The following is a 14,344-nucleotide window of genomic DNA, read 5'->3' as shown; positions in this document are numbered from 1 at the left end:
AAACAACATCAATACAATTGTTTTACATCATTAGCCTCTCAAGGCTAAATATTTACAGGTGAATCTGCCATGCTGTAGTTGAAGATTCTCTCAAAACTTTAAAGTTCACAAAAGACAACTATTAAGAAGTTCCTTTTTTGTTTCTTTTTCTTTTTTTTTTTATCCCTTTTTCTTTTTCTTTCTTTTTTTTTTTTTTTTTGCAGGCAACAGTCATGGGTACAACAAACTGTCTCTTTGGAGAGGACCAAGAATTATCATTCTGTCAAAATGTGGGCTACTTGCACGCTTTATGTGTGTGTGTGTGTGTGTGTGTGTGTCTTTAAAGGGTACTTAGTTTCCACCCCCCAAATGAAAGGTCCCACCCCTTTTCCAAAATTACAAAGGAAAAAAAAAATTCAAAAGCACTTAGTGTTTATCATTTTATATCTAAAGAAAAGAAAATGTGTGTGTGTGTGTGTGTATGTAGACGCAGAGGCATACAGGTGTACACACGCACGCACACACACACACAAGTACACAAGCACACACTGACTATGGCAGTTCAAATATGTAGGCCGTCTGGTGAGAGCTGGCATTGGTAGTGTCCGTTCTGAGACTAATCTACTGACACGAAGGGAATGTTTTTGTGGAGATTAGGGTTCTGACTGTGCCGGTTCCGGCTTCGCACGGAGGAAAACATCATGTTGCAACCGGGGACTTTGCACTTGTGCATTTCCCGCAAGTGCACCGTTTTGTAGTGCACCCTCAGGGTCCCCTTGTTGCTGTACATTTTGTGGCAAATGTTGCACATAATCCCACCATTGCTCCCGGACAAGCTGTTGAACATCAGAGATCCCGACACTTCGGCCCCGAGGCCGCCAGGGAGGGCGGGCGCCTCGGCCTTGTGAGCGGACTCCCCACTGTCACTCGCCCCGTCGATGTCGTCGAGGAGAATGCCCTCGTCGCTGCCCGCGTCGGACTCTCGGGAGGAGTGGATGCTGCTGCTGGACTGCAGGCTGGAGGTGGTGCTCAGGTCCAGGACCATGTAGTCCTCCGCCATGCCGCGCCCGTACCCGTTCAGGTGCGAGTCTTCGGTCCCCGCGGGGGACGAGGCCTCTTCCCTGACGTCCAGCCCCAGGGGGTGCTGGGCTCCATAGATCTTCATCAAAAACTCATCCCGGAGGTCCTTGCTAAGGGAGGGCTGCGAGGAGTCCAGGCCCATGTCATCGAGTTCTTTGGTCAACAGTTTCCGATGCAGATTTATGTTGGCACTGTGTCTAGGAAAACAAGAGGGAAGGGGGGTGGGGGGTGGGCAGCGGGTGGGAAGGGGGAGAAAAAGGAGAGCATTTTAAAATGGATTCGGCTTTTCGCTAGGCATCAAATAAGCACATTCACTGCTAATTACACCATTATAAAAGCAAACATTTCCCCACATCCTCAGGATTTGGGAATAAGTGGTGGTGGGAAGTGCAATAAGGGAGCTTTTCATTAACATAATTTTTATAAGAGAGTAAAATTCTTCAATGGTAGGGTGAATGTGAACCCATGCACCTTTTTCTCAATGATTGTTCTGTTTGCTTTGCTAGGTAGCAGCATCAGCTACAGACAATCTCATAGCAGAGGTTTTAGAACAGAAATTAAGTGGGATAAAAGAATGGGAACTTTCTGCTTGTCAAAACTGAGTATTTTAAATTTACCCCAAAACAGAAAAACTTTTTTTTATACAGCAAACACTTTATTTAAAAAAGGACCCACTTTAAAAATAGTATATAATCTGAATAATTAAATCTTGCCCCTCACCTTCCCACATTCCAAGTTTTAGGTAGGAAAAAAAAATCAGCTGAGTATATTAGCAACTAGAAATAGGGTTACAGACTTTTTAACATAAATCCTTTTCCCCAGATTGATTTGGGATATCAGCTAAATCTAATAGTAAAACATTTTAGAATTGAAAAATTTTCAGAAGTTGCTACATTTTAGAGTTGAAAAGTTTTCATTAAGCAATTCAACTTTTTAAATTTAACTATTCTTTTTAAAGTTGAAAATAGATACTGCTTTTTGGAAAAGATAAAACCCACCCACCTTTTTTAAAAAAAATTCACATTAAACAACAGGAAACCCAAAGGGACAAAAAGAATAAAATGCCCACAATAAATACGAAAAAAAATAAAAAATAAATCAAGCACAATGATAACATATAGTCTCTATAGTGTAACAGTGGAATCCGTATTTCTTAGACAAGCAAAACTTTTCCTCCACTCACTGAGTGCTTTGCTTGTGTAAAAAAAAAGGTAGGATTTGTCCCAGAACATCCATAGGGATGTCATGACTTCCAAAGCCTGAGATGTTGTTATCTATCTGAAAGCATCGCCTTGGTAGTTACATCCCCCATTCATTTTCCGAGTGCCCTTGGGCATATACCTCTCTCCACCTGCAAAGGCTCACATTCTTCACAAGCACCTACATTGAGGGCTACCCTTCCAGAGGACAAACCAGTAAGCAAATTACAGATACATGGGAGCTTCTCAGCGATGGCAGAAGCTCTACATTTTGGAGAAGTCATTGCGATAATCAAAAGGACCCAGAATAGCCAGCATCAAGTTCAACAGACCTCCTAATTATTAAGTAGAAAGTATGGAAGACCCAAGCGAGTCACTCCGTTTGGTGACAAGCATGGCTAATAGGTATTTTTTAGAGGTGGTTGAGAGGTATGTGCCTCAGAGACAAGAAAGGTGAGAAAGACTCCCCACCTTTCCACACAAGACAATAAGCATGTATCGCACTCTGGGTTTGAAGGGGGAGAGGGGCACAGCCCTCTCCACACTGCGCTTAGGAAGGCTGAGCTTACCTTGTGACAATAAGATCAGCTTTCTAATCTTTTGCTAAATCGATCACAAAAGAAAGCAAGAATGAGAGACAGAGAGAGAGAGAGAGAAAGAGAGAGAGAGAGAAAGAGAGAGAGAGAAAACAAATTCACATTCTAGACATCTGGTTTAAAAAAAAAAACTTAAACAACAATATAGGGATTTAAAATGTTCTGATCACAAAATCATTTTCTGTCATAAGCGATCATCTCATATGCTGTCTTGATGATTTTTAGATCAGCTGCATAATCCAAAAATCATACATCAAATTAAGATAAAACAAATTCACAGCATCAGCGTCATCCATAAATGAGTTCAACACAGATGCATGCAGGGTGCAGATAGGTGAATGATAAACAGAAGTTGTCCCCCAGGATCCCTGCTCTGACACAGTCTCCCCATTTCTTGGTGTCAGATGGCAGATAATCTGTCCAAGTGCAGGTTGCTAAGCAGAGTGCAGGAATGCCTACTGCGACATATGGGTATGACACCCCCAGAGTTATTACAAGAACGTGGAAATGGAGTTACACTATGCACTAGTACTCTGCTGATAAAACAACCTGCCAGCTATAAGCAGCTCACGGAATCCTACACTTCTCTGTTGATTACCTTGAACACCCTCCCCCGCTTTCTTAATTTCACAAGCACACATTTTGCGATTGATTGCAACCTAGAACCCTGTGTTGCTTCTCAGACATCTGCAGTTACCACTTCCCAGATTCACTGCTGAGAACACTGCAGCCACATAAAGAGACACTGAATAAGGAAGAATAAATTAACATTGACAAAAGGACACACTGGTCGCCCAGATGGACATATCTTTTCCTAAAATGACTTGTGAAATTACACATCTCCACCGATAGGTTACCAGGAAGAGATGTTTCTCTTCATTTCTCACTTACAGCAATAGAAACCTGTAATCTAATTAGACGATGTACCAGCCCTCAATATCTGTCAGCCAAACGATGTGCAGAAATGTGTAGACCCGCTCTGGCACTCGGCTCAACAGTGTCCCTTTTCCGCTGTCAGCAGTACTGTTGGCCTCTGCTAATATAATTACATTGACTTTTATTCAATTAAGTGCCATCCTTCGCTTAAAAAAAAAGCTACTTTATCAATTGATTCAGGTGTAATGCAATAACAAAGATGAACTCACGGCAGTGCATTAGCCCTGCTGTTCGTAACTTCAGTACCCGGGTTCATTCATGGTAGTCGATTTCCATTACGCAATCACAGCTCAAGGGAATTGATTCTTTTATGTTCATTTCTTAATTTATTCCATTTTTGTTTAATAATCCTCCTAAATGCCATATGCAAAACACTTGAAGTGGGGACAGGAAGGAGGGGCTGTGGCAAGCCTGCTAGTTGACTCTCATGATAGTGAGCTTTTGAGATTTTTCTAATGAACTCGCACAGTATCGCTGGGGTGGTAAGAGGAAAAGCAAGAGAAGGAGAAAGACTTTGAATTCCTTGGAGTACTGATCCTGTCCCTCCAGAGTTAGGTTCAGCCTCCAGAGAATGGACAAAAGCAGCACTTGCTTTTAACAAAGACCTATTGTCAGACTCTGGCATCAGCCAATCCAAACAATTAACTGTCACAAAAAAACTGTCCTGGTGAAGAAATACAAAGACCAACAGCAATTTTCAAGTTTATTTGGATCAGAGAAGTGAAGAGGTAAACAGAAAGGGAAGATGGAAGAGGCACAGAAAGAACTCGTGCTATACACAGAGGATCCCCAAATGGGAGGAAAACCACAGAGTTCTGGACATAGGAGGACCCCCTTGCAGAGGAAGAGGAAGCCCTATGCAGTTGTATATAAGAAGTGGAAGAAGGAATCCATGAAGGAACCAATGTTGAGTTCTCTAGAAAGAGAGATGGTTTATCTAGGAAATAGACTGTTTTGAATGTTTGTCTCCAGAAAGGAGGGAAAAGTAATCATTAACAAAATTCCACACTGTATTGTAACTTACATATTACAAGATTATAACAGTGTATAAAAGCTGTTTCTACTACTTGCTTTGATTAGGTCGGCAATAGAGATATGCAGAGGCAAATTCCTCTCACAGAAAAAAAAATGACTGGGGTAGAGAGAGAAGATGAGTTCATCAGCAGAAAGGATAAGGTTATGGTATTATTAGGGATCTGGTCTTAATGAACACAGTAGTGCTTATTAAAAGAGTAGTCCAAAATTTAGCTTCAAGATGCTCACTTTCAAGAATAACAGAAACTAAATCTGATTCGACCTCTAGTCTCTTGCAGTAGACTGCTTTGCACATGGGAGATACTGAAAAGTACATTTATTTGCTTTCAATCAATATTATGCATGAGTCTTAAGAAGCTTTCCCAAAAATGCACTGTAGAAAACAATGATCCCAAGATTGGAAGCATGTAACAGAGGAATATTTAAGCAAATACAACGGTAATACAGCAGAGGGTAATTCTGACCCCATTAATAACCCAGTAGTGTGGTGCCAGGAACTGCTATGTAATTAGGGCGTGAAAGAGTCCTATACTTGGGGCTATGCTTAGAATTACAATGTTCCCTCCAGCCCTCTGCACGCTTTCCGACCCCTTCCATACTGTGAGCTTACCAAAACCTCCTGAAGACTAAGATCACCCTTAAAAGCAAAAAGTAATGAGGTCTATATTATATAGGAGAGGTCATAACACCAAACTTATTTTTTGAAATGCTACTCTGACTGAAAGTACTCTGACTGAAAGTAGACTATACATCTATGGTGTGTGTGTATACTAGTATGTATATATGGGGATAGAGAGATACATTTACATCCAATCTGGAAAAATCTAGATGCCAGGTTTGAGTGTACTGTGGGATATTGAATCAACAATATTCCTGGCTAGAAATGTATATCTGCTATCCAAATTGACAGAAGAAAAATTAATTTTGCCCCACTTAATTCCCTTCTTATCTGGCTTGCTATAACACTGTTGTCCTTAACTGCTCAAAATTTTTATATTGCCATTTGTTAATGGTAGGGTACTTACAGTCTTGTGAATTAAATGACGTTTTTGATAGTATGCATTTCTGCAAAAAACTAGTTGCTGTTTTATAGGTTATTATTTAAAAAATTCTCTCCAGAAGATCTGGAAACCATTCCTAGCTCAGGAAAAAAATTCAATGTAAAATTCTAGCGAACAACATTAAAAAAAAAATACATAAAGTAAAGAAGGACATATTAAATGCAAGATGTAAAAAAGCTAAGCAAATTCTTGCAAATTAAAAGTATGAAATTCAGTCCCTTCCATCCCTTTCAGTATAAAACAAATCATCCACACTGGTCACGCAGACAGTTCCCACTACATTCAAATTATTCACTTGAAGATAAGCTCCCACCAAACTCTTCAGGGGGTTAGCTAATTTACTGCACAGATACGGCACGTCTGTTGTAATAACAGGTAGGATGTATTGGGGTCGACCATTTATCAGAATTAGACTTCTTTTCTCAATTCGCAGTGAATTATGCTGCCTACACGACTCCCCTCTCTCAGACCTGCCATCCCCTCACGGCCCCTAATGTGGCAGGCAAACAAAATTGACAGTCTCATCTTGTCAACAAGGGGCGATTCTCCCGAGAAGCCATTTAACTTTGCCGAGGAAGCAATGTATTAATGTGCCGGTCCCAGGAATGTTAATCATCTTCAAGCTTCCGACCTAACTTTGACATGAATGAAATCACCAAATTTGTTTACTAAATGAATCGTAATATGCTAATAAGAAAGCGTGACACACACGGAAAAGCCAAACAGATGGTTTGTTTACTCCACTTTGCAACTTTATAAATGTTGTAACTCTGAAGATGTTAGTGAGAATTATTGGTCTGTTGGCAGAGGCAAACGTGTCTTTTGCATACTAAATCTGGCGCTACAGTTAGAAAACAATTTGTCATTGCTGTGGAATGCATAAAAAATGTTGATGTTGTGATGGCATTTGGGAAAGCAGATAGAGAGAAGGAAATGTGTATGCGGGATGCTCGGGCTAAGGGTAGTATTAACATCCAACCACCCCAGTTCCCTGGCCATTTTACTTTTGAGTTGTATCTGACACATCAAGCCTTCTCAAGGGCCCTGATGATTCGAGAGGTACCTGTTGCTCTGTAATGTGAGACGCTGTTACGTGTGAATAGGATGATGTTTTCACAGCATTTTCTCAACCAGGCAGTTCATATGGTGCTCAGTTTACTACTATTGTTGGTAAGAAAAAGCCAAGCCAAGAATGCTGGCATCTTTTTAAGGGTTTAGATATATCCTAGGTAAAGTTTTGAATTTTATGTGTACTCTGGATGAGCTAACTCTCAAGTCTTCCATTCCTTGCTTTACAGTCTGACTTATATAGTCTAGAAGACATATTCCCAAAATAGAAATGCATTTTTCTCTTGATTTTCAAAAATTTCTGCCATTTTAAAACTTTAGCTTTCTTTTTCTAATGTGTACAACATGGAACATCAATTTCTTTCTGACATTGGAAAGAAATTGGAAATACTAAAAATATTCAAAATGTTTTACATCATTAACATGATTATGATCTTTCACACACAGAAAAATAACAGTAGTAATGTATGAGTTCCCTAAGACAGGGGACAGAATTTTGTAGATTATATTATTATTTAGCTATGGCCTCATCTAGAATTCATTCTGTGTTGAAAATGAAACTCTGTATGGTACATGAACAAAAACAATGCACAAAATCTAATTTTTGTCTTTGGTTAAATGATGTTAAAATTTTCAGCAGAAACATGAAAACTTCCAACCAGCAATGCACCTATGCTACTAAACACTTCGATTTTTAGAAACATTCTGTTGATTTTTGTAAAAATCTTTTTACTCTTCATTCCCATAAGTCTAGCTGAAGCAGCAGAATTTTGTATGAAAGAGGTGCTTATTTCTCCCAATATTCTAAACCACCCCCCTCAACTTCTTAGTCCTATATTTATAATTGAGACTACCGCTAATCTTGTGGGATTTCCTAGTGCAGTGGTCGGCAAACAGCGGCTCGTGAGCCACATGTGGCTCTTTGGCCCCTTGAGTGTGGCTCTTCCACAAAATACCACGGCCTGGGTGAGTTTATTTTGAAGAAGTGGCGTTAGAAGAAGTTTAAGTTTAAAAAATCTGGCTCTCAAAAGAAATTTCAATCGTTGTGCTGTTGATATTTGGCTCTGTTGACTAATGAGTTTGCCGACCACTGCCCTAGTGTATCACTATGGAGTGCTGAAATGTTTACCTGTCTGAAGAAGAGAAATGAGAGCGCAAAGTGATCTAAAGAAACCACTGGGTTCATGTTGCTGTCCAAGGATCACTCTGGAGTAAGAAACATTAGCGGCTATCCCAGCCTGGCGCTTCTATCTCACTTGAAACATCTCCTCATTCCTGACCAACAAAGAAAATTTCAATAAAGTACTTTTACTGGTTTAACAACAGAGAGCTCCAGGGATTGTCAAAGTGCTAAGCCTTTTCCAAGGAGAGAAGAAATCAGCAGCTCAAATATAATTAACCTTCCATTCTCAATGCAAACTGCCACGCACAGGAGCTGTGCAGCCTATTAGCTAAGTCATAATGGCCGACAGGCAGAAGCAAAATTGGTCAAAAAGTTGGCTGCTGCTGTCATATTTTTGGAATTATGATTAATGGCACTAATAATGCGGATGATTACTGATATGTGTATCTCCAGCAGTTTATCATATTGCTCTGGCTGCCTACACAATAAACAGGATGCTATCATTTACCTCTTTATTGAAGGCAATCCTTCTCTTGAAGGAGCATATTCTAATTACTTCGTAATGTTTTATGTCTTAAACATTTTGCAGCTCTGGACCTTGCCAACTGCTTCGTGTCTACCATTGATTAATTACTGAATGTTTAATCAAAATTTAGAACCTAATGTAGTCATTTATGAGCTCACTGCAGTGCCAAAGTAGTTAGGCTTTGCTCCCAAGTTTGGAGAGGGTTGGGTTCAAAATCAAATCCCAGCCATGCATGAGGATCCAAGAATTTCACCTTGGGTGCTCTGAGGTTGCCAATTCCATCTCTGCTGATGAATGGGAGGTAATCTAACTACAGGGTAAACAGCATCTTTACCTACCCTCTTCCCACTGCACTTCCCTTTCCTCTTCCCCCCAATTCTCTAATCCACAGAGCACCTCCATTGGCTGATTCTGAGAACAAGAAGGTCCTCGTGATTGCCCATCACGAGAACATAGTTTTGAAGTGGTTAAACAAGTGAACAATAATTTGCTGGGACAAATACATGAGTTTTTTTTTTAACATGGATTTTTTATGGTACTGTCATACAACCATTCACCATTGAAGTTAAGTGTTTTTTTAATACCATTACTGAACTGCTGAAATGGATGCTAATATAGCTTGGAGTGCTAATGTCAAGTCCTGGTAATAAAAAAGACAGACTGCTGAATGAAATAATTTCAAGTAAAAAATAGAACAAAAGTGCTCTCTCTCTTGCTCTCCACTTTTATTGAATTGGGACTGACTGAGCCAATTGCTTTAGAAGTCTGTAAAACACAATTACTAGTGAGCGAACTGACCCACCAGTGCCCCCGCAGTGACAGAGCAGACTAAGAAGGCAGCTGAGTTCGAGCGGCTCCCCTCAGCTGGCCCTCAGACTGGAGAGGCTTCCTTCTGCAGGTCTGCTGTTCTCACTGCCCAAATCTGTCTTCTTTTATGTACAAAATCTTGTTATTTCCCACCAATGTGATAACATAACCTCCTATGTTACCTTCCAAGATAAAAATGTCTATTCTAGCAATTAAGGATGATTTGTCTTTTGATATTCTTATTTATGAGGGTGTTCATGTACAAACACACATATACATTTTGTGGATGTATTTAGATTAGAGTGTTAGCATTAATTTTTGGGTAGCTGGTAATAATTCAGATTGATCTATGCAATAGAAAAATTGAGGCATCACTTACATATGTTCCGTTAGCAACACTTGGCTTTTTTTTTTTTTTTCCTAAGGTAAAGTCAAAATAATTAGAGCAAGCAAGAAAAAGAATTAAAGTAGAAGTGGGTAACATTTTTCCTCCTAGTTAATAAAAGAAGTAATAAACTCCATAAAGTACTAGAGTTACGATCACTAACACTTCAGGCATAACAGCTTTTTACCAGGAATTTACAACTCCTGTTTTAATTCAAGCAGCTTGCATTAGGACATAAAATCTAGGTATTTTTTAAAAGTGTAGTTTTATGTTAAATAACTGAAGAAAAATAGTCCTTTCCTAAAAAGTACTCTTTCTTTCTCTTTCCTCGGCTGCTTCTCTCTCACACATGCAGGTGCACACATACACACCCCTCTTGTCACTCAAGAATCAAAGTTACTAAGTCCCTTTTCTATGACATTTTTTGGCAAGTGTAGACTCCTTTCATATTCGGCCACATTCATTGATTTGAAGCTTGTGGGAGTCTTACAGCAAAAACATGAAATGATTTCTGAGAAGGATATTTTTTAAAAAGAAAGAAGTGCTGTAGCCCAACCTTCACTATGAAATTTCAACAGAGAAGGAAGTCTCCCTTCTTCTTAGCACAACAACTGATCACTTACAGCGAGAGAGAGCTGGTTTCAGAAGCCTTTCACCTAGGAGAGAACCATTTTTACCAGGTTTGATACAAGTGAATGTTAATACCGTGTGCAGTATTACAGCCTGCTTCCTGGGGGGAGATGGCCTATGTATTTTTAAAAAATATTATCCGCAAAAATGAATATCTCAAATGAATAATTATTTTTGAGAAAGATTCCGATCAACAAAGACTACCAGAGGTTCAGAGAGATGGTGGTGGGCCCGAGAGAGGTAGAAATCAGCGAGACCCTTTCACAATGGTCTCAGCGTGAAAAATACCGCCTGTGCATCCTGCCCTAAATGCTCTTTTGCCTGAATGTTCGAGATAATGCTCCCAAGAGTAGTAGCTTGTTCCTTTGGAGGAGAGGTAAGAATAAGGAGCGTATAGAAGCATTAGGTTTGTGCAATGGAAGTTATGTAGCCACGAGAGATTTCGTGTAACCCCCATTGATAGAAATTTGTAAAAATCTCTTTGTTATCATGAAAAGGAAGCACTCGCCTGCCACTAGGCTTTGCTGTCTATTTGGTAGGCAGCAGTTTGGTGGAAGTGACTGGTGTAGTCATGGGACTGGAGGAGGAAAAGGTCAGGAGAGGCTTAAATGAGCTTGTCTTACATCCAGCTGGGCCAGCAGGAGGTCATTAGGAAGATAGGAGGCTCACTTTAGGCTTGACAGAGTCTCTCCCCGTGACACCAGGAGACTGCTTTGCTCCCTGCTCTTCTCCCAGTGTATAAAAGGAACCCCAGAGACAGGAATGACACCGGAGTTTATCTTACTACCAAAGTTTCGCTAGAGGAGGGCACAAACAGCAATTACTCAGAGGGGGATTTATTTTGTTTGTTTGCCTTTGATGGAAGGTAATGGAAATAAGTACAAAAGACCTATTGATCTGTTGGCTCTACTGTGAAACCAAATAGAGTAACACGGGGAAAAAATCGCTTCCTTAACATTTAGAAGTCAGAGAAACTGCACCACTTCACTTCGTGAAAGAACTGTGGAAAAGGAGAATTGCAGTTTGATTGGCAAATGTATAGGAAATGAAATAAATGGCTGATACCTTAAAATGCTCTCTTCTTGCATTTGGAGAGGATTAACATACTGTATTTGACAGCTAATTATATTAGGGCAAATATACTAATAGTTATCTTGAATTGGTGCTAAGTGGCTCATTTCTGGGAGGTATTGCCTAGTGGAATCAAGAGTATTTATTGGAAATCTCTCCTTAGAAAAGTTCTCTATAAGTTTCCAAGCTGGGAGAATGATGGGAAAAAATGGATGTTGCTGCTGAGAAGGTGATAACAGGAGGCAGGTAGCATGTTTTCGCATCTTCACCTCTGTTGTTAATCTATGCAGTGGCTCTTCAGAGGTAGCTCATGTTAATTTATTCCTGCACACCTGTACAGGGCTGGAAGTCAGGTAATAAGACAAGCAAAAACTATACATCTCTGCTTTTTAGCTACAGCTACCCAGAGGCCTGTACATGAACAAATTTAGTTCTGGAGACATCAGCAGATTTTAATAAACCAAATACAGATGTCCTACTCCATACAAATCAAGAAGTTTACATGTTTAAATCTGGATGGATTTAACTAGCAATCAAAAAGAAGGTTTGCACTTGGTACCAATGGTTGCCTCGTATTTATTTATAAATCACCCAAAGCAAATATTATTTTGTTTTTAAATTTATTCACGGAGCAAAATCACCTTTCCTACACCTTGAAGATCAACCATATACACTTCACCTTTCTGATAAAACTTAAGACAAACTTTGGCAATTAGTGGCCACTATTCTCAGAGGAAGAGAGGAACAAAGATGGTGAAAGTCCTCTTACGATGAAAAACAAAGAGACACGTACATCTTACTAGGCAAATCACCTGTATAGAAAGTCTTCCTTTCAGATGAGGGAGTTTTAAAATTGCCAATCACTAAAGCAGATGTACACAGATTTTAACATATTAGCAAATGATAAGGAATTTTAGGGAAGAAGAGGACAGGGGGTATTTATGTATTTTCTGAATAAAAACCAACTGGCATTTGTAAATCGGCTTCTTTTAAATATGGGTGATCCATGGCCACTCAACCCTCCCAGGGATCAAAATTCAAGACAGGATGAGAATGCGACCGAAGGCAAACCAGCCCAGCTAATTCTGTGACAATGTCTTCTAGAAAATTTCTCTTATGGGGACTGTAGGTTCTAGGACAGTTAGTTATCATTACTTCTTCTCAGGGAGTATTTCATGTTTGTTCTTCCAAACTGAGGGCCAACCTCCTGTTCCCTGACAGGACAGCATCTTAGTAGCAGAAAAATCATGAGATAAACATGAAGGAAAGAAGGGAGTTTAGAGACTTTCAGGACTAACACTACGTAATATTGTCATCTTATGGTATCCTAGTTCTTTAGAGAGAAAATAACTTACATTATTCTAATAGCCACCTACCGACAGAATGAATTGGCTTTTGTGTTTACTAGCTTGCTCTTTGTGATTCGTGTAGAATGGTGGTCCTCTCTGCTTTTGAATTTTGCAAACTCACACTCATTCACAACAGTGTCAAGAAGGAGGCTTAGAATCCTCAGCCATCACTAACCTTGTGTGTGAATCACTCTCCTTCTCCCTTTTTGCTGACTTTAGACAAAGAACATTCTTGCTTATCAAAAAGCCTTCAACTTGATCTTATAAAATCTAGAAAGACCATAAGCAAAGATTTGGAAATCTCTGCTAACTAGCTGCCAAATCTAAAACACAGTATTTAACATCTTTTTACTTTCATCTTACTAACATGCCTATCTAGAGACAAAAATACACCTCCCTCGTGTATAACCTTCTTGGAAGAAGCCCAAGAAGGCGTGTATGCTGCTCCTATAAGGTGTTCTAAGCCCAAAGACAAGAAGGCTGCTTTCATGAACAGAAGGGAAGGGGTTATTCTGTTAGTTTTATCACAGGCATCCTAGAAACCCTGTAGCCTTGCGTACTTCAGCCCCCAGTCCAAATCCCCTCTAATGCTTTATTTGCACAAGGAAGACATTGTGCAGTCAAGGGTGGATGAATCGAGACTCTGGGGAGAGGAAAGAAATGGGCCCGAGGACAGCAGGATTAAAGGCAAAGGATGGTTTCTGTTTGGGAAGGTCTTGGCTCAAAGAAAAGAAAAGAAAACTTGTCTTGGCTTTATTGCAGAGGAAAAAGCAGGGACACAAGATTCCTGGGGTTCTCGTGACTAACACAGGAAAAGTGAAGAGAAGGGGAAGGTAAGTCTAAGTGGGTAGATCAGAGATGTGATTCAAGAGGATTTGTGAATAAGATTAAATTACAGGTCAATATTAGCTGACAAAATGGTGATAAAAGGCTGAATGAAACAGGGATACAATTATGTTGGAGTTCAATCTGCTGAGATGCAGGAGGAGGCTGGTATCCAAAAGGCGTCACTGTTTGTGGATATTTGGTAGTAAATATATTTGCATTGTATATTATTTCAAGTCATAGACTCAACAGGGATGAACACATTTCTTCTTAACCAAAAAAAAAAAAAAAAAAAAGGTCAAAATTAAAGTACTACAATTTTTTAAGCTTTTAATGAGGGATTATAATATTTGAGTATTCTTGAAAAGCAAAATTTCAAGTGAGAATCAAACTACTTTCTTTGTACAGTATTTTTTTCAATTTTCTTCACTGATAAATATCCAGAATTTAAAAGATTAGGTGTGATGGGGTATATCAGCCAAATGAAATGTATCCCCTGTCTTGTAAGGCTTGCCATCTCCTGTATGACTAAACACACCTGGGAGAATATCAGTACTGTTTTCCCACCTAGAATCTACTAGTTATCCTAGACACTGGCCTATCCTATATAACAAAAGGCTAATATGCAAATCGACCAAACGGCAGAATGAAAGGTGGCTATGACACGCATTGAC

The 14,344-nt window shown here is 39.6% G+C and overlaps 1 protein-coding gene across 1 annotated transcript in view; it reads right to left on the bottom strand.

Annotated features, from left to right (window-relative positions):
* Positions 1–349: 349 nt before the first annotated feature.
* BNC2 (basonuclin 2) overlaps positions 350–14,344 on the bottom strand; it is a 421,518-nt gene continuing 407,523 nt past the window's right edge. The window contains exon 8 of the mRNA XM_028150712.2: positions 350–1,256. Within this exon, the coding sequence (XP_028006513.1) occupies positions 596–1,256 (661 nt within the window). The 3' untranslated portion in view covers positions 350–595. The remainder of the gene's footprint in view (positions 1,257–14,344) is intronic.

The sequence above is a fragment of the Eptesicus fuscus genome, chromosome 15, assembly GCF_027574615.1.
Source record: "Eptesicus fuscus isolate TK198812 chromosome 15, DD_ASM_mEF_20220401, whole genome shotgun sequence".
NCBI lineage: Eukaryota > Metazoa > Chordata > Mammalia > Chiroptera > Vespertilionidae > Eptesicus > Eptesicus fuscus.
This window is presented reverse-complemented; position numbering and strand designations above follow the sequence as displayed.